The sequence below is a fragment of the Lupinus angustifolius genome, chromosome LG01, assembly GCF_001865875.1.
Source record: "Lupinus angustifolius cultivar Tanjil chromosome LG01, LupAngTanjil_v1.0, whole genome shotgun sequence".
In the NCBI taxonomy this organism is placed as follows: Eukaryota; Viridiplantae; Streptophyta; class Magnoliopsida; order Fabales; family Fabaceae; genus Lupinus; species Lupinus angustifolius.
Window position 1 is genome coordinate 1,002,816 of NC_032009.1, and position 19,598 is coordinate 1,022,413.

General features: G+C 34.0%; 2 protein-coding genes across 3 annotated transcripts; one reads left to right on the forward strand and one right to left on the reverse strand.

Annotated features, from left to right (window-relative positions):
• Positions 277 to 3,896, forward strand: LOC109344657 (protein COBRA-like). 2 transcript variants are annotated; one of them, XM_019583414.1, is made up of 6 exons: positions 277 to 555; positions 1,212 to 1,291; positions 1,788 to 2,244; positions 2,690 to 2,846; positions 2,926 to 3,203; positions 3,296 to 3,896. In XM_019583414.1, exons 1-6 carry the CDS (start codon positions 441 to 443, stop codon positions 3,580 to 3,582), a joined length of 1,374 nt encoding a protein of 457 aa, XP_019438959.1. In that variant the 5' UTR covers positions 277 to 440; the 3' UTR covers positions 3,583 to 3,896. The 2 variants fall into 2 exon arrangements, with proteins under 2 accessions (XP_019438959.1, XP_019438964.1); XM_019583419.1 differs by lacking the exon at positions 277 to 555 and adding an exon at positions 813 to 916 and having other exon boundaries at positions 1,136 to 1,291; positions 3,296 to 3,895.
• LOC109344670 (squamosa promoter-binding-like protein 6) lies at positions 5,175 to 9,108 on the reverse strand. Its single transcript, XM_019583427.1, has 4 exons — positions 8,370 to 9,108; positions 7,965 to 8,101; positions 5,903 to 6,806; positions 5,175 to 5,485 (listed from the first exon to the last, which is right to left on the reverse strand). Exons 1-3 carry the CDS (start codon positions 9,008 to 9,010, stop codon positions 5,941 to 5,943), a joined length of 1,644 nt encoding a protein of 547 aa, XP_019438972.1. The 5' UTR covers positions 9,011 to 9,108; the 3' UTR covers positions 5,175 to 5,485; positions 5,903 to 5,940.

Consider the following 19,598-nt stretch of genomic DNA (forward strand, 5'->3'; position numbering starts at 1 on the left):
AAAATGTAAGGCTTTGATATCTGAGAACAACACTTTAATCATACACCTCAAAAGTCTAAAGAATTTAATTCCTCAGGGATTATATTTAGTTAACACCAAAATTAAAACTCTCAGTCCAACATGATCTTCTAATTTGTAATTGTCTTTTTCAAAAAATACAACATCTGACAATGTCTGGGTAGGGTATTATTGAAATTTAGTAACTCATACTTAATATGAGAAACACAGCCGGAAAGTATGAGACAAGATTTGAGACAACAAATTAGTTCGAAAATGAAAGGATAAATAGATTGCAGCTAGTTTTATCACACTTCTTCTTCTTCTGTGCAAGTCTCAGTTGAACTATAAATCAAAACTTGATCTTTCTGTCACGTGGTGTTGCAGATCTTAGTAGTTGAGTCCTAGCTACATTCTAAGAGACCAAGTCTCTGCACTAAGAAATGGTAATGGAGTATCTGTGGTTATCATTCACTGTATCTGTTGTTCCTCGTGGTAACAACTTATTAGCAACTTTACTCATGCTACTACTTTCTTGCACCACATTCATTTCTACAGGTGCTGCCTCTCTTTCATGCTCTCATATATATAAAGTTTAGTTCTTTTGTTACATTTTCATACTTTACTCTTAGTGGGGTTCTACTACCCATTTTCCATTTTTCTTAAAATCTGTCTCTTTCAGTAATGTTGTCAAATTTTGGCTCTTTTCAAAGGACATTGGTTTTTTAATGATAAAGTAGAGAGGTGCATGAGTAAATAGTTTAAGTAGTTTTTTGGACTACTAATGCTGAAGCTGATGCTGATATTTGCCATATTATTTGTTTTCTAGAATGCTTGCCATGTTTTTATTTTATTTTTTCTTTGTCTAGTAGTCATTTTTTTAAAAAGAACTATAGACAGAAACCCAGTTACACTCTTTGTAAATATGATAACTAACTGAGTTGAATTAATATTCTTTTAGTGGTGATATATTGTTGTGACATAAATAAAATATTTCTTCAGCATCAAAGGCACCAAACTGTTTCTTTATCTAACTATAAGGAAATGTGACTTTAGGCAAAAATCATGGATACAAAATAACTTTTAAGAAAAAATTGCTTCTCTAATCTCCACTTCAATTGAAAAGCAATTGAGTGAGATATATAGAGGTTTTGATTTGTAAAAAAGTTTGCTTTAATTTAAGTCTTCAATTTTTGGTGGTTGTTTATGTACAGAGGCCTATGATCCACTTGATCCAACTGCAAATTTAACAATCAAATGGGATATCATAAGCTGGACTGGTGATGGCTATCTTGTAAGTGATCATTACTTTCTTAATGTGTCTATGTTACAAGAAAAACATTATATTATCAATTATGACCTCAAACCTGAAAATGATTATGGAATCACAAAGAAGTAAGAACCATATAGTAAGACTAGAATTCTATTTAGCTTGATGGATTTCTCAGTTGTAGAAGCAGCCATGTTTGAAGGTTGTCTCATTGGTTAACTTTAAACAGTTTCTCTTTCTATGGACCTTTGCTTCAATAAGGCACTGTCCTTATTTAACTTCCTAAACAATTTTACTTGGCTAGCTAAGAACACTGCTATGGAATATGGATGCTCTAATATATGTTATTACATGTAACTTGTAGGTTAAGATTCTATGGACTGTGACAATGAATAACTTAGTATGCCTAAAGATTAAACCAACCTTTCCATTACCTTAAAATGCAAAAAAAATCAGCTTTCAGCTTTCATATTTCCCTATTTCATCAACATATTGAATGCTTCTTGCTTGTGTTGAACAGGCTGTAGTAACAATGTACAACTTTCAACAATATCGCCATATTCAGGCTCCGGGATGGACATTAGGGTGGACATGGGCTAAAAGGGAAGTTATTTGGAACATGATGGGAGGCCAAACCACAGAGCAAGGTGATTGTTCAACATACAAAGGGAACATTCCACATTGTTGTAAGAAGGACCCAACAGTAGTTGATTTACTGCCAGGAACTCCTTACAACCAGCATGTTGCAAATTGTTGCAGAGGGGGTGTCTTAAATGCATGGGCTCAGGACCCAGACACTGCAGTAAGCTCATTTCAACTAACTGTTGGTTCAGCAGGAACAACTAACAAAACAGTTAAACTTCCAAAAAATTTCACCCTCAAAGTACCAGGGCCTGGTTATACTTGTGGCCCTGCAAAGATTGTGAGACCAACTAAATTTATTGCCAGTGACAAGAGGAGAATCACTCAGGCTTTCAGTGAGTTATTTGCAAAATGCATTAACTTGGAATTTGTCATATTTGTTTGTCTTTCTAAAACCAACATTTAGATATAAGATATGCATACTAGCCTTTATTATACAGATTAGGTGACTTGCAAGTTTTCCATATTCAGTGCTTGCACATTTCATTCCTATTTTTCTTGGTAGCAATATTGGCTGCCCCTCCCAACAAGTCAGTCCTCCCAAGAAACACTCGTTGGGAGGGGCAGCCACGAACCTCGAAAGTGATTAGTTCCTTACAAATAAAATATTGGCTCTGTTGTTGAGATGGAATTATTCTTTCATCAACCAAATTATAAGTTGTGATGTAACTACAAATAATTATTTATGCTTTGTGCATTATGCATTGTTTCAGAAAGATCCTGAGGAATGAAAACCAAGTTTTAGATTCTGATTAGCTTAACTCAAACATTTTGTGGCAGTGACCTGGAATATCACCTGCACCTATTCTCAATTCCTGGCTCAAAAGACTCCAACTTGTTGCGTTTCACTCTCATCCTTCTATAATGATACAATAGTGCATTGCCCAACCTGCACCTGTGGCTGTCAAAACAAAGCTGCACCTGGCAGCTGTGTAGAGTAAGTCCTTAATTTATCTTTCTGTATATATCTGAAAATGTCTTAACATATTTTTTTCTCTTCTGAATGTGTGTTATAGTCCAGAATCTCCACATTTAGCTTCAGTTGTATCACCACCAGGCAAAGCTATAAATACACCTCTAGTCCAGTGTACAAGTCATATGTGTCCTATTAAAGTGCATTGGCATGTGAAGCTCCAATATAAAGATTACTGGAGGGTCAAGGTCACAATCACAAATTTCAATTACAGAATGAACTATACCCAATGGAACCTTGTTGTGCAGCACCCCAATTTTGATAATCTAACCCAGCTTTTCAGCTTTAATTACAAGTCACTAACTCCTTATGAGGGCTTAAGTAAGTTCTATATCCATAATCATAGTCAGGATGATCTTTTGAAGAAAATATTCCAATTCTTATGTAATTGTTTTGGGATTTGGTTTTAACAGATGACACTGGTATGCTGTGGGGAGTTAAGTTCTATAATGATTTTCTTTCTTCAGCTGGACCCTCTGGGAATGTGCAATCAGAGCTCTTATTCCGTAAGGACAAATCGACCTTTACGTTTGATAAGGGATGGGCTTTCCCACGAAGAATCTATTTCAATGGAGACAACTGCGTAATGCCACCTCCGGATGCTTACCCATGGCTGCCAAATGCAAGTTCAGAACTAGTTTTCTCTTTACTAAGCACATTCATTGGCACTTTAACTTCTTTGGTAATCTTATTGAATTAACCATAGACAATAATTTTTCGCGGGGACGTGAAGAGATCATCTACACTTTTGAAGTCATCTGCACAAGATTGTGAAAAGTTGAAACTGCATTTTCAGAATGCATAGGAGCTGCTACTGAAGTATTTGAAAGCAACACAGGTGCATAAATCCCATCCACAAGAAAAATGTTCTGTTATTTAGTAGGGTTTACATATGATCACATGCTAGTTACCTCAATTATGACATATTCCTTTTGTAGAATATAAAACTGATTTCTGCGCGTTGTAATGAAGAACTCGAGCAAAAAATCTAGTTAGTAAAACTTTTGGGTTCCTTCTATTGTCATTTCTCAATCAGCTATACTAACTATGGCAATGTCAAAGCATATGGCTATAATGTTTTCTGTCATATGTCAAAGCACTACAAAAATGACAGTGAAGACAAGATTTTATTCTAAGTCCTTGAATTTATCTGCGAAGGACTTTATCAGCTATTAGCTGCAACCTTCTATATGGAAGTAGTGCTTGAATCCAAAAGGAAACCAATGTGGAATGTGTTAGGTTATATCATATATATTAATATATATTGTTTTGAACTAAGTTGCTGCATTAATACCTCACAAGTTGGGCTCTTGGAGACAAGAAATTGTAAACTAGTACATGTCACATTTCACCACCCTTTATAGGAAAATCGAATACGAAAAACATTGCAATTGCAACCGTAATTCCTAGAAGCTACATTTGTTGGGAGGGATAGTCACTCTTCACAAAAGATATCATTTCCTTACTCATGGGGTAAGGTAGCCTTGATAGTACCAATTTGTTTTTTACTAGTGTTGCAAGAAATCAAACACACTTCACCCTTATAATTTATAAGTAGGAATACTTAACAGTGTACTACTTAGGCTATCTTCCTAAATTGACAATTGAATATCTTGATGAAAGCGCATATGCACTCACTTTGCTTCAAATATTGATATACATTTATTCATATCTTGAGGTGGGTTGTTATGGAATCAATAGGAGTTTGGGACTATTTGAAGCTTCACGTTTCTTTCATTGAATAAATGCTGTTTGAATTTTGTTACAGACAGCATCTCAACCCGACAAATTTATTGGACTTCCACTCCCTAGGTTCTTCAATTTGCGTTTAAGGTTGTATGGTAGTTATAGCATGATAAAAGCAAGATATGACATGGTCAAAATAAGAGCAAGATAAGATATGATCATACGATCAGAATAAGAGCAAGATAAGATATGATCATGCTCGACAATGTTTGATATACAATTGATATAATGATGACATTAATGTGGTAATGACAACGATGTTCAAGTGCAAGGATTCGAACGAAAATACTATCATATCGTTCATTTTTAATCCAAATGATACACTAGGTGAAGATAATAGAATAGGTTACCAGGTTAGTCTTACCCTGTCCTACTAGTTTACCTAGATTGTAATATCATAGGGCAACCTTATGCTGAGCACTTATATCAAGTTTCTTTCTAAAAAATAAAAAAAGAATCATTTTTATCCCCATGGACAATTATAGCATTACTACAATACCTATGCAAATTAACATTCCATTATATAAAAAAGTAAAAATAAAAACAAGTTAAAAAGCATCATCAGTAATAGTAAATAATTGTGCTGGTTAAAGTACTTATGCCCTGAATAGCAAATTTTGATACATCACAGGCTCTTGTTTATTACATGCAGATAGATGCATACATTAAGAACGAGAGGGACTATTGTGTCCCCATCTAATAAATATCATTGATAAAGCCCAACTTGTTTAGTTGGTAACTGACATAAACCAAACTACTTTAAATAGTTAGCAGTAATGAGAAATGGCACCATCTTAAGTTTCTTTGCTTCCTTGTGCCATAATTGTGTCTATGTCACATGCCCCACAACTTGTTTCCTGCATCACATGGGAAAAATGAGATCTTTTTATTTAATCCTTGGAACTGAGATATCTCATTGAGTGAATCTTGTATAGTCATATAGCTATGTTGGCAATCAGAATCATATATTAGTCATTAAATTAAATAATAATTTAAAGAGCTAATCAATCCCTTAATACAATTTCATTTTGATTATGCCTACCTAGACACAAGTTTCAATTGATGTATCATGTCTGTATATTAAGGTATGTTTAAGATCTACAATACATTTAAGAAAATATTTCATTTACTATTGGTGGTTCTCATAATTGGATTAGTCATTGATAAAGACCCTTAAATGACAGCCATAGAGATTTCATTTTCCCATTTTTCTTCAAAGCAAGACACATGATGTCAAAGTAGGGAATAATGTGTAGTGCTAATCACAAGTTTACCTGCAACTAAATGCTAAAGTAGATCTCTCCAAACCACCTTAAGTAATCCGGAGAGTGCAAAAAGAATCATTTTCTTGCTTCACCTGCAAGGATTGCCTGTGGTGCTCAACACGCTGAAGCTGCGACGACAGTTGTAGCAAGTCAATGGTTGTGCCATCTTCACAAGAAAGACGGTCTTTCACATTCAGAAAATCTGAACCTTGGAAAATCTCATCGGCCATTTCAAAGTTTACAATATCAGCATCATTGTCTGGTATCAGCACAGGATTAATATGATTTCCATCCACAGGATTCATTTCTGATGGAAACCTATCTGACACCTGGCTTGAAGACGTCAGTGAGCTTATTCCGACCTTCTCAGAGACCTGACTAATGTTGTAGTGATGACTATGGCTGTTTGGAAAAACCAAAGAGTGAGACAAGGGAATTTCAGATGATTGGCTTGATGAGTTCTGGGATTGAGATGACAGAAGAGAGAGAGCACAAGAGTCTGAAATTCCTGATAGTCCTTGAACAGTTGATGTTGTATCAAAAACATTGAAGTCCTCACTTCTTAAGGAACTATCCTGGTAGTATACTGATTTTGACCGAGAATTTTGGGCCCCAAGGACAGGTGGATATTGGATATTGTTGTCACAGAAGACGCTTGTAGTGGATGTAGCACCATTTTCATGAAGAAAAGGAAACTGTTTTTGGTTATACGAAGGAAATAGGGATCTTGACTGAGAATATCCATTGGAGCTAGGTAGAGAAGAAAGATGCCTAAAACCTGTCCCATGTTCTGCTTTATTAGGTCTCCAGAAGCCACTCATTTCATATTTCTCAGAAGGCATGACCCGACTAGGGAGCATATCTGGGCAGATATAAGATGCTGATGTTAGCATGGTCCCCTGGAATCTGCTATCTGCAAGAACCACAGGGTCTTCATAAAGTTCAAATCAAACAATTATAGTGATATCAGATGAGTGCAGAGGAGAAAACTTGTGCCCTGGAATCACTCATTATGCAAATCATAGACCATATTTCAATCAACAACTAATAGAAGTTAATGAAGTGGTTCAATAATCAATTAAGAACCTAAACCTACAAGTTTAAGTCGCATTGCTAAGCATAATGTCTAGTGACTAGTACATCAGTTTCTGAATATTGAAAACAACTTGGAAATTCTATAACGCACTTTAGAAGTTTCAAGTACGTGATGGAAACTCACACTGGTTCATCTTTCCCCCATCAACCAGTGACAGAATTTGGGTTGAAGCCCCAACATATTATGCTAAAAGCCTAAAACATTAAGGTTAATGCTAAAAATAAAAACTGGGGATTCAAGTTCTTTACTAAAAATTAGAGTCTTAGTTGTTAGTATACAGGCGTAAGGTAATGATTAATCATAAGGAGATACCTTAATTCCTACAGGGAGGAATTCTTTCAGTCATACATGTATGGTGACTGAAAATCGTTTCCCCTCAGATTAAATCAAATATGGTTCACATCCACAACAGAACCATAGAATCCAAATCACAATTGGCAGGAACAGCACAGAACAAGCTCAAGTGGAAGAATTTTATTTTTGGGTACACAAAGTTAATATTGTAAAACAAAGAGGAAAAATAGAATTACACTTCATGTGTTGCAGAAGTATATCCATTGAGTGAATCAGCATTTGAGAATCAGCAAATGTCTTTAATTTTAACCTTTTGTGGGTGAAAGCAGGATATCTTTTAGCAAATTACCTCTGAGAAATGCATACAGTATTTAGAGGGTCAAAATTGAAACTTGAATAAACAATTGAACAAAAATATTTAACACGTTTTTTAACGAGCCATTGAGATTGTAAGGTTATATTAAAGGAAGCCTTTGAAAAGGGCACCAGTTTTTTAAAGGGATGCTTCTATATTGTGTGTAGACAATCAACACTGTTTGCAGTCAATCACATGAAATGCAATCAGTGAAAAATGAACAGAAGCAAATGCATGTGCTCAAATGAAGGATGGGAATTTAAACTAGAAGTTTGAGGAGAGAGGAAAGCTATATCATGATCTAATTTCAGAATATGTATTATTACCACCACATGGCTGAAGCAACCTCCCAGCCTTTCCAGAATGAATACCCATTTGTGGTTTTCTTCGACGCTCATTATGGCCTGCAAGGCGTTTACGACAGCTGCGCTTACCATCATCAAATTCTGCCAGCAAGTGAAACCTGGATAATAAGCTAAACATTAAGCCAAGCTATATATCATAAAAATACAGCTTCTTATTTCAAGCTTGTTCATTTCAGAACATCTGAAGTATAAAATTAGCAAAGCAAAAATTATAATGACAATTACCATAATCATATAGATTGGTTAGAAAAACAATGAAATTAAAAGCAAATAAAGCTTTTAAAAGCCATATAGCATAAAATTAAAAGCAAATTATAATGGCAATTTAAAGGATTTGAAAGATGAAAGCATGGAAAATTGACCAACCTACTACATTGCTGACAAAACCTTTGCTCAATGCCATTCACTATAACTATAGCAGTCTTAGAGTGAACCTCACAAACTCTATGCCTCTTGTGGTAATCCTTACAGGAACTGAGATCCTTGTTACAGCCATAGACTTGGCAGTACGCGGTCTGCGAGCGCAATCCCGAAGCCCTTACTCGCTTGGAGGGCGTCGATGACTCCGAAGATGACATAATTGGTGCACCTTTGGAAAATGCTGCATCAATTGCTTCCCCATGATCAATAAATCGTCCCAGCTTCAAATCAATGAACGAATCGCTACCATTAGAGTTTGGAAGCCTGAAATTGCAGTCCCCTCTTGCAGAAAATGGATTTGGGGTAGCAGCCATAACAGTAGTAGTACCAGTGATTCTAGAACCATGTCCACCATCCAGATCATCATATAAGTTCTTCCCCAACATTTCAGGATACCCCAAATCCTCAAAACCTTGATTATCAATGTTTTGATGACCTAAGGCTAACAAATCATTAGAAAAGCTACATGGGGTTTTCAGTTCCCATCCCAAGATTGAACTTTTACTCCTACCAAAGGTAGTAGGTGGAGAGAGAGTGTCATTTGAGCCATACCCCTTTTCTTCAGAAACATAACTCCAAGATTCCATTACATGCAATTCAACAAAAACACAGTTCAAAACAAAGTGGAAGCCAAACAATTCCACTTTAATTGAGTCAGGAATGAGTGATTAAAATAGATTTGGGGCTGAAAAATAAAAAGAGAAGTGAGGAAATAATAGGTAATGAAAATGGTAAATGTGAAGAGTGTTATGTCAGGTTAAGCAGTGGATGGAAAAAGAAGACATATTTGTATAGTGAAAGAAAGAGAAAGGAAAAGGGAGGGTTGATAGAAATTGGAAGAGGCTCTCTCTCAATTTTTATATTACTCTGTGTAATCATCGACTCTCATTAATAAATAAAAAATTTATTTAAGTTAAAAATATGATTATCAAACATTTTTCTTCAATCATGACTTCTAGTATATGAAATGATACAAACTATGACTTTATAAATTTTGAGAGAGAAAATGTAAAGGGAGAGCTTTTTACTCATTTCCCACTATGGTTGAGTAAGTGCAGCTAACTCACTTTTGCAATCAATATCCTCACTCCATTGCTACAACACACCAATTTCAAACTATCAAAATTATCAATGTGGTAAATATTGTGTATCTCACATGTATAATTTGGAAGACTTCTTATGGTATCTTATGTAGTGAGAAAAAAAATCTATTAACCGTATAAGAGTTTTTTATATTGTCACTGTATTATTTATCATTCATATCTAATTATCTTATCATTGACTTTCTTTTAAACAAAAATAATATAAAATGAATAATGGATGATATAATGATTATATATAAATCTTTACACTATCAGTGTATACATATTATACTCTTTTGTATTATCCTTTTTCAATTGTGAAACTATATGTGAATAAACATTATTGTTTTAAAATTTTGTATACAATCAATATATCTATTATTTATATTCTTTATTTTTTTGCTCTGATCCTTATTCATCATGTGATATATTCATCATGTAAACAACTTTATACCAAGAGTAAATAGATATTAAATTCCATAATTAAAATTTAAAATATTTAATAAAGTATTGATTTTATTAAGAAAAATTGGCCTAGATAAAAATGGTTTGGTTGATATTTGAAAATGATATAAATTAATCTCGCCATGAATTTGAAAATCTATAAATATCATTATTGATGCACCTTATGTAAGTTTTTGTTCACTAAAAATGAGTAAAATATTGTCTTTTACCGATAATTAACCAGTAAATATTAGTAAGAAATAAAGTATGATCAGTTTATAAGTATCATCCATCCTAATTATATTCTGTGTATGTTGTACAAATTATAATTTTTTCTCATCTTTTATACCAAAATATGCACTACTTCAAGTATTCTCTTATTATGAATTGTTATTATAAAATATGTTGAGGTCCGCATTGAAATTAATATGTTGGGATCTAATAGACAGGACCCACCCTTCTGATCTTTCCCCTTTTTGTTACACTCCCTTCTATGCCGTGTCTACACTCCCTTTTTTTATGATGATGGAGATCCATATTTTAGTCGGTGTCTTACTTCATGTCCTAAGTCAATTATAATGTTTCATTTTATTACTTTTTGCTTTTAAAATTTTTATTTTATCTACATATTAATATATGATTGATTTAGAATAGAGAATGAGATATCAATAGAAACATGTGATACCCATTTTTTTAAGTAGAGTACCATCAATTAGGGGCAATGGGTGTAACCGGCACTCCACTTTGTTTTCTTCCTTACTATCTTTAATAAAGCAAAGAGAATTATCACAAATCCTCCCTTACATCATTCACAATGATAATTTGTTAAACAAAATGCCAAGGATTTGCTTATAAAGAATGTTAGGCTCATAAGAATAATACCCATTATTAAAAATATGATGTAATATCAAAAAATTTCAATGTTAGGCCACCAATTTCCTTGTTATTTTAAAAAATAACAAGACTAATTTCACTAGCCGATAAAATTTAAGGGGTAATCAGGAGGAAAAAATAATTCATAATACCTAATTACAAAATGCATAAATTTTAAGGGGATTTTATGCACTTTTCTATTCTTATAACATTTGACTACTCAAATTTGATGGTGGATAACAAACATGCTATGAAGAACCTATTGCACTCTTGATCATTTTTGTTGCGGCATCATAAATATATGATGTATTACCTATTAGATTCGGTTAGGAATATTAAGAATAATAAAACTTTCATTCTAATTATTTAATGTAGCTATATACTCGATATTAAAAATCAATATCACCCTATCCTAGTCCCCCTTCTTCGGTGGGATCCCCTTGAAGAAATAAAAAAATCCTTATATAGTATCTTGAAAAATACTAATGTTTTTGCTTGTTAGATTGTAATTCAAAAGTTAGTTAGTAGTTATATGTGTACTTATTATATAAAGCAAGGTGCACTTAACTAACAAAACAGTTTTTCCAGAAATAGAAAGTTTGTTATATACTCATTCATTTTGCTCATCTTTTGCATTCATTCTTTTTGAAATTCTTCTTTGTTCTTCTTTACTCTCATGTTCTAACAAATTGGTATCAAGAGCTAGGATTGATCCTTCTTCTCTACCGAATTCTTCTTCTACTCAATTCTGCAAATTCTTCAATAATGGGGCAAACTGGGTTTCCAGCAAATCTGCCAATACTCGATGGAAAGAACTGGAATAGATGGAGAATCCAAATGACAGCAATCATGGGATTCCAAGATGTAAGTGAAATTGTGGAAGAAGGACTCCCAGAGCTGACAGAAGCTTCAACTGAAGCACAAAAGACAGTATACAAAGAGTGCAAAAAGAAAGACTGCAAGGCTATGTTCTTGCTACATCAATGTGTTGATGAAGCACACTTTGAGAAGATATCAGAAGCAAAGTCGACAAAGGAAGCATGACAAATTCTTGAGAAGAGCAATGAAGGAGTTGAACAATTGAAGAAGGTAAGGCTTCAAACCATGAGAAGGCAATATGAGCTCATGCAAATGAACTCGGGTGAAAGAATTGCAGAATTCTTCAATAGAGTAATTAGCCATACAAATGCAATGAAAGCAAGTGGTGAGAAGATCACAGATCAGACTATAGTTGAGAAGATATTGAGAACCCTCAACCCCAGATTTGATCATATTGTTGTTGCAATTGAGGAGTCTAAGAAGATGGAGGAACTACAGATAGGGGATCTTCAAGGATCACTTGAAGCTCATGAACAAAGATTGATAGAAAGATCAATGGAGAAGCCAATTGAACAAGCTTTACAGGCTTACACCTCAAGAAGAGGAGGATTTGGTAACAAGGGAGGTCAAAGGAGAAGAAGCAGAGGAAAAGAACCAAGAAAAGGAAATTTCAAGAATTCTCAATATACTGACCAAGAAAGAACAGAGTCTGATCAAGGAGAACAATCATCAAGAAGAGGAGAATATCAAAGGTGGCAAGGAAATAAGAGAAGGGTGGACAGGAAGAAGCTGGAATGCTTCAACTGTGGTAAAATTGGACATTTCAGCAGTGAATGTCAATCAACTCCAAGTCATGGAAGGAACCCTGGCAAGTCTCAAAATGAAGCTCACTTGGCCAAGAAAGAGAGCACTGAAAGTCTAGATGATGAACCAGTACTACCGATGATGACTACAGATAGTGAGTCAAGCAATGATGATAGATGGTACATTGACTCAGGCTGCTCAAATCACATGACTGGAAATAGGAATTGGTTGGTCAATTTTGATGACAGCAGGAAGAGCAATGTGAGATTTGCAGATAGTAGATTCATTCAAGCAGAAGGGACAGGAGATGTCTTGATCAGTAGGAATGATGGGAGGAATGTACTGATAGTTGATGTTCTCTATGTTCCCAACATGAAGAGTAATCTATTGAGCTTGGGACAATTGGTGGAAAAGGGGTTCTCAATGAAAATGCACCAAGGAATTCTAGAAATCTTTGATGCTGAACACAGGAAAGTCCTAAGGGTACCTCTAGCACAAAACAGGACCTTCCAAGTGAGTCTAAAAGCATTCGAAACACATTGCCTATCAGCTACATCTCAAACAGAAGAATCATGGTTATGGCACCTCAGGCTTGGTCACTTGAACTTCAGAGATTTGAGCACACTAAGAAACAAAGACATGGTCAAGGGACTACCTCAAATTCATGCTCCTAACAAGGTATGTGCAAGTTGTCAAATAAGCAAGCAACCCAGGTCCTCATTTAGTGCATACACCCCCTCAAGAGCAAATGAATTATTACATGTTGTATACACTGATGTGTGTGGTCCTTTTGACACACCCTCATTAGGGGGAAGTAGATATTTTGTAACATTTGTGGATGAGTTAAGCAGGAAATTGTGGCTGTATCTCATAAAGGCAAAGAGTGATGTATTCTCTGTGTTCAAGATGTTCAAGAACTTGGTAGAAAAACAATCTGGAAAATGCATAAAGATTCTGAGAAGTGATGGTGGAGGAGAATTCACATCAAGTGAATTTGATGATTTCTGCAAGGAACAAGGGATTGTGCATGAGGTAACAGCTCCCTACACACCTCAACACAATGGCATAGCAGAAAGGAGAAACAGAACTATCTTGAATATGATCAGAAGCATGCTAAGAGGAAAGGAACTGCCACATGAATATTGGGGTGAGGCAGCATCAACAGCAGCTTATATCTTAAACAGGTGCCCAACCAAAAGACTTGTTGGCCAAGTACCTGAAGAAGCTTGGTCTGGAGTAAGGCCCTTTGTGAAACATCTGAGAATTTTTGGATCTCTTTGCTACAAACACATTCCAGATCAAAGGAGGAAGAAGCTTGACAACAAAGTTGAATCTATGATTCTGTTGGGATATAACTCTATAGGATCATACAAACTATACAATACTGATACAAAACAAGTCATGTTTAGTAGGAATGTGCATTTTGATGAGTCAAGCTCATGGAAAGGTCTAAAGGAAAACCCAAATTCTCTAACTAGAGTGCATCTAGACTGGGATCATGATGAATCAGTGATAGATGAAAGAGCTCAGGAAACAACTCAATCACACCAACAAGAAAGATCTAGGCCAACAAGATTGAGGAACCCACCTATGTGGCTATCTGATTATGTTTTGAGCACTGATGACATAGTAAATCTAGAAGGAGAAATGGTTCAACACTTAGCATTGTTTACTGATGCTGAACCTATCAGTTTTGAAGAGGCAATGTCAAACAAAATCTGGCAAGCAGCAATGATGGAAGAAATCAAGTCAATAGAAAAGAATGACACTTGGGAATTGGTGGAGTTGCCAACGGAAAAGAAACCAATCTCTGTCAAATGGATCTTCAAAGTAAAATTGAAGCCTGATGGGACAATAGCTAAGCATAAAGCTAGATTAGTTGCATGAGGATTTATGCAGAAGGAAGGACTTGATTACTCTGAAGTATTTGCACTAGTGGCTAGATTGGAGACAATAAGGCTAATAATAGCTCTGGCCAGTTGGAACAAATGGAGTTTGTGGCAACTAGATGTGAAATCAGCCATCTTAAATGGTCCCTTGGAAGAAGTAGTGTACATCACACAACCTCCAGGATTCATTACTAAAGGAAGTGAGCACAAAGTGTTCAAATTGAAGAAGGCACTCTATGGATTGAAGCAAGCACCTAGAGCATGGAACAAGAGGATTGACAAGTTTTTGTTCAACTCAGGTTTTCATAAGTGTGAAGTGGAATATGGTGTCTACACCAAATCAACAAATCAGAACAGAGATGTCCTGCTTATTTGTCTCTATGTTGATGATCTCCTCATCACTGGAAGCTGCTCGAAGGGAATTGAAGAATTGAAGGCAAGCTTGAAAGGAGAGTTTGAAATGACAGATCTAGGAAGACTCTCATACTTCCTTGGTCTAGAATTTCTTCACACAAAACAGGGCCTGGTTATGCATCAGAAGAAGTATTTACTTGAAGTGTTGAGCAAATTCAATATGATGAATTTCAATTCAACTGAAACTCCAGCAGAAACAAATCTCAAGCTAGGAAAGTGTGAAGAAGAAGAAGACACAAATGCCACTGCATTCAGACAGATAGTAGGCAGTCTTAGATACATTTGTCACACACGACCTGAAATCTCCTTCAGTGTAGGACTAGCAAGCGGATTTATGAGCAAGCCAAAGAACTCTCATGTACTTGCAGCCAAGAGAATTCTCAGATACTTAAAGGGAACTATTGATTTTGGCATTGTTTTTCCTCATCAAACAGAATCTATCAAACCTCAGTTAAGAGCTTATTCAGATTCTGATTGGTGTGGTGATATTCTAGACAGGAAAAGCACAATGGGCTATGTTTTCTTTCTGGCAGGAGCTCCAATCTCGTGGTGCTCCAAGAAGCAAAAGGTAGTGGCATTGTCAACATGTGAGGCAGAATATATTGCAGCTTGTGCAGCAGCATGCCAAGCCTCATGGCTCTCTGCAGTATTGGATCAGTTAGGTGCTCATAATGGAGAAGGGGTTGAGCTAAATGTTGACAGCAAGTCAGCTATAGATTTGGCAAGGAATCCAGTTTCACATGGAAAGAGCAAGCATATAGAAACTAAATACCATTATCTAAGGCAACAAGTGGCAGAAGGGAAGATCAAGTTGTTACATTGCAAAACCGAAATGCAAGTGGCTGACATTCTAACTAAAGCTATGAAGATTGAAAGATTCAAAGAGATGAGAAGAATGATGAGAGTTTGTAGCTTTGTAGAAGCTAATTTGGTGAACTAAGAGAATTTGTGTATGTTGTAATAGTTTAGCTAAAGGGAGTGTAAAGTAGTTTTGAATCAAGGGGGGTGTTAGATTGTAATTCAAAAGTTAGTTAGTAGTTATATGTGTACTTACTATATAAAGCAAGGTGCACTTAACTAACAAAACAGTTTTTCCAGAAATAGAAAGTTTGTTATACACTCATTCATTTTGCTCATCTTTTGCATTCATTCTTTCTGAAATTCTTCTTTGTTCTTCTTTACTCTCATGTTCTAACATTGCTTACAAAGAGAATTAAAAAATATTAATAAAAAAGAGCTTTATTAACCGTTGCTCTATATGGACAATAGTTAATCAACCAAAGTTGGAGGATCAATCTTAAAAAAACCTAAATATAAACTCTTCATCATATAATGAATACTCAATTTTTTAAGATCAACTTTATACTTTTAAATTCTTTAAACATTAGCAAAACCTATAAAAAAAATCTACTACATTCTTAATTTGCAAAAGTAATTAACATGAAACTAAACATAATATAACATATATCATCTTTGCTCTTTAATACATTGGTAGCATGACCAATAATTGGAGACAATAGCTATAGGTAGCATACAAAGTGCAACAAATCCATTTTGATAAAATGACAACATCCATATGGCAAAAGAAGATTATGGAGGAAAGAGAACCTAAATGGCTAAATGAGACTTTTTACAGACACGTGGAACATTATCATTTAACAATACGGAACGAGATCTTCTCATGTTTCTAATCAATCAACATTCTTCAAATAATATATAAATATTAATTTGTGTTTTTGAGTTTTTTTAATTAAATGACAATTTTTCATTAGACCCAGATAAGAATGAAGACAAATGATTTGTGTTGAAGTATCTACGTGGTTTAATATGAATCAAAACTATAGTGGGTCATGGTGAGAGGGAACTAACTGCACTAACTATGGAATTACTCGATGATGAGAGCATGAAAGCTCTGTCGTAACTAAAATTCATGGTCATTCCAATTCGATGCCTTCAGGCTTCAGTGTAGAAAGCGCACAGTTTTTTTATCCAACCACTCATTTATTTGTGGTCCCAGATTTTGATGCATATAAGTGTCGTTTTCCCCTATACAAGTCAATTACGGTCTCCGACATTTTTTTATCATTGCATTTTGTGTTTTCAATATAGTTTTATTTTCATGTTGTGAATGTGTGAAATCGGTCTAAGATAAACCAAGCCAAAATAACCCAATTTTGCATTTGTTCTCTATTTTTTCTCTCTCATGGAGATGATACTAGTAAAAAGGCAAATGAAGATTCATATTACAAATGAGTTTGTGTTGCAAACTTAATTTTACACCAGAAATAAATATACTTACATGTCAGATCCATAAGACGTTGAAGAAAGAGACTGAATATAATTAGTTTTAATTATAGATTAATGGATATCCTTGACTACATTGAAAAAGATATAGGGAGTGTTCAAATATTAGAAGTATCATTTTTTAGGTAGACTAAGAAAAAGAGCACAAGGGATTTGGATCATATGTTCATATTTAATGTCTCCTAACTCTATCAAGTACTAAGTCCCTTAAGAATTTTAAAAGTACTATTTGTATATAGGGTAGTTGTACAAAGTATATGTAATAGGTATATTTGTCCCATTAAATTCGTCTTGTATACATGATATTGTTCAAAATTTATATCCAATTCGAAGTTTTAATTTTGAACTCATATACTATTCGATATTTATATATTATCGCCCCATGGCTTTTAAAATAATTACTATGAAAATAAAATATTTTTAACAACATAACATGACTATTAATATAGAATGAAAAGATGGGCTTTAGTGTAAGAGTTTGAATCTCCAAATTCATAATCCATACCCCATAATATAATCAACAAATAACGTACCATTTTTAAATCTTTAATTATTAAGAACTTGATTTTATCAAAATTATGTTTTTTAGATCAAATATGATAGAAAGCATATGTCAAATTAGAACATGTTGAGAAGCACTTAATGCATAGCTAAAGCAATTTTTAAATATATCGATTGCTTTAATATCATTTTTTTTCTGTTTAACAAGTGCTACTAGTAAAATCTTAAAACATGAATTAATTAATGATCCATCTCTAACATGAAAACATTTCCTTAATTGCATGGTTATGTGAACGTAAAGGAAGGGATGGTTGTTGGCCCCATCGGTTTGGTGCACTGGTTGGACCATTATTATACATAGTTACTCCATGCACGTATTTTCATTTTAAGTTTGTTTCCTAAAAAAATTATCATGTAATATTTAATCAGAAAAAATTATATGCACTTGTATGAGTTCTGAATAATGGATGATATACTAAGTATATATAAAACATTGACAGTACATATATATTACACTTATAGATATCTATATGTTTCCAAATAATAATTAAAGAGTTTAATAATTATGCATTACACAGATAAAATTTCTGTATGGTTATTATCTGTATTTGTGTACATTATTTAAGAATGGATGATTAATAATTGATATATTGACTTATACAGTTAGTTCATATATTATATTTTCTATTAATGTTTTTAGTAAATGATTAAATATGTATATATTGACAGTATAAATATTTTTTTACACTGTTAATAAATTATTTATCATTAGTTCTCAAATAAAAATAATCAATATAGATAATGTATTGACAGTATAAATTTTTGTACATTATGTAGATTTTAATCTGTTTAGTCAAAGTATAATAATTGTGGACACAATTTATGTTGAAGTTGTATGAATGTATGTTACTGGTGAAAGTGAAATAGTTTGGACACATTATTATTATTATTTATTGAAGTTAGAAAGTGGTTGTTCTAAGAGAGACTTGTCATTGGATCCTTCACTGTCCTGTTAGTGGTCCTTCAACACTGATCCATGCTTGTGTGGTTCATGTGTTGAATACATTATCACAGGTCATATGTCAAATATCAGTTAAATTATTAATGCATTTAACGTGTTTCAATTGCCACAGGCCTTGTATTTCAGATTGCTTAAAGCTTTTATCAACACCAATTTATCACACCTCACAAAAATAATACTACCCACCAAAGAAGATAACGTAACTCATTTTTCATTAGAGAGGATTTACAGTATTAAAAAAACACTTTGGTATTTAAAATAAGGAGTATTTTATTTCTACATATCATTTTGGTTAGCACTTCAGAAATTTTATTTATTCTCTGTTCTCAGATTCTGTTGTATACATGTTAAACCAAACAACATTACATTTTTATGAATGTATTTTCCTAATTTGCGTTACATATTGTTTTAAACATTCCTGAAGTACACGTTTCTTGGATTTTCTAGCTTGAAGTGTTTGATGGTGGTGTTTACGACCAAATTTGTTGAATGTTCAATAAGGTATGAGAAGAGTGAAGAGTCACAAATAAGATACCATGTTAAACCAAAATCTTAAAGTATTATTGTCTCGAGTCTTTTCCACTTATAAACTCTTTTACTCATCGCTGCATATTCAATATGAAACTTCACATTTAAATAAACTCTACACAATCGTACATAGAAACTTCCTTTAGAAGCAATGATAAGCTAGAAATGTCACTGTTTTAAAGAAGCAATGTCACTGTTTTAAAGAAGTTCAATTTGGATTTGATAGTTTGGAGTATGAAAATGGTTATTGTGAATGTGATTTCTTTTATATTGTCAATTTCTTGTCTGCCCAAGTCAATAAGTCACTCATCTAATGCATTCATATCCAAATAATTAATTTTCATGTCACCACTTTGCTGGCCAATTTAAAGAATTTATGATTGGATCCAATCATTAGGAATTTCAGCTCAAGGATATGGAATTTCCTATCTTTTAGGAAGCTATGATATTATTCCACATGATTGAAATTTTATTCACCTCTCTCAAATTAGTAATG

Coding starts and splice junctions, on each gene's coding strand:
- LOC109344657 (XM_019583414.1), top strand. CDS start 441: ATGGTAATGGAGTATCTGTGGTTATCATTCACTGTATCTGTTGTTCCT. Junction 1,292..1,787: donor GGACTGGTGATGGCTATCTT/GTAAGTGATCAT, acceptor TGTGTTGAACAG/GCTGTAGTAACAATGTACAA. Junction 2,245..2,689: donor GAGAATCACTCAGGCTTTCA/GTGAGTTATTTG, acceptor ATTTTGTGGCAG/TGACCTGGAATATCACCTGC.
- LOC109344670 (XM_019583427.1), bottom strand. CDS start 9,010: ATGGAATCTTGGAGTTATGTTTCTGAAGAAAAGGGGTATGGCTCAAAT. Junction 8,102..8,369: donor TTTTGTCAGCAATGTAGTAG/GTTGGTCAATTT, acceptor CTTATTATCCAG/GTTTCACTTGCTGGCAGAAT. Junction 6,807..7,964: donor GTTGCTTCAGCCATGTGGTG/GTAATAATACAT, acceptor TGGTTCTTGCAG/ATAGCAGATTCCAGGGGACC.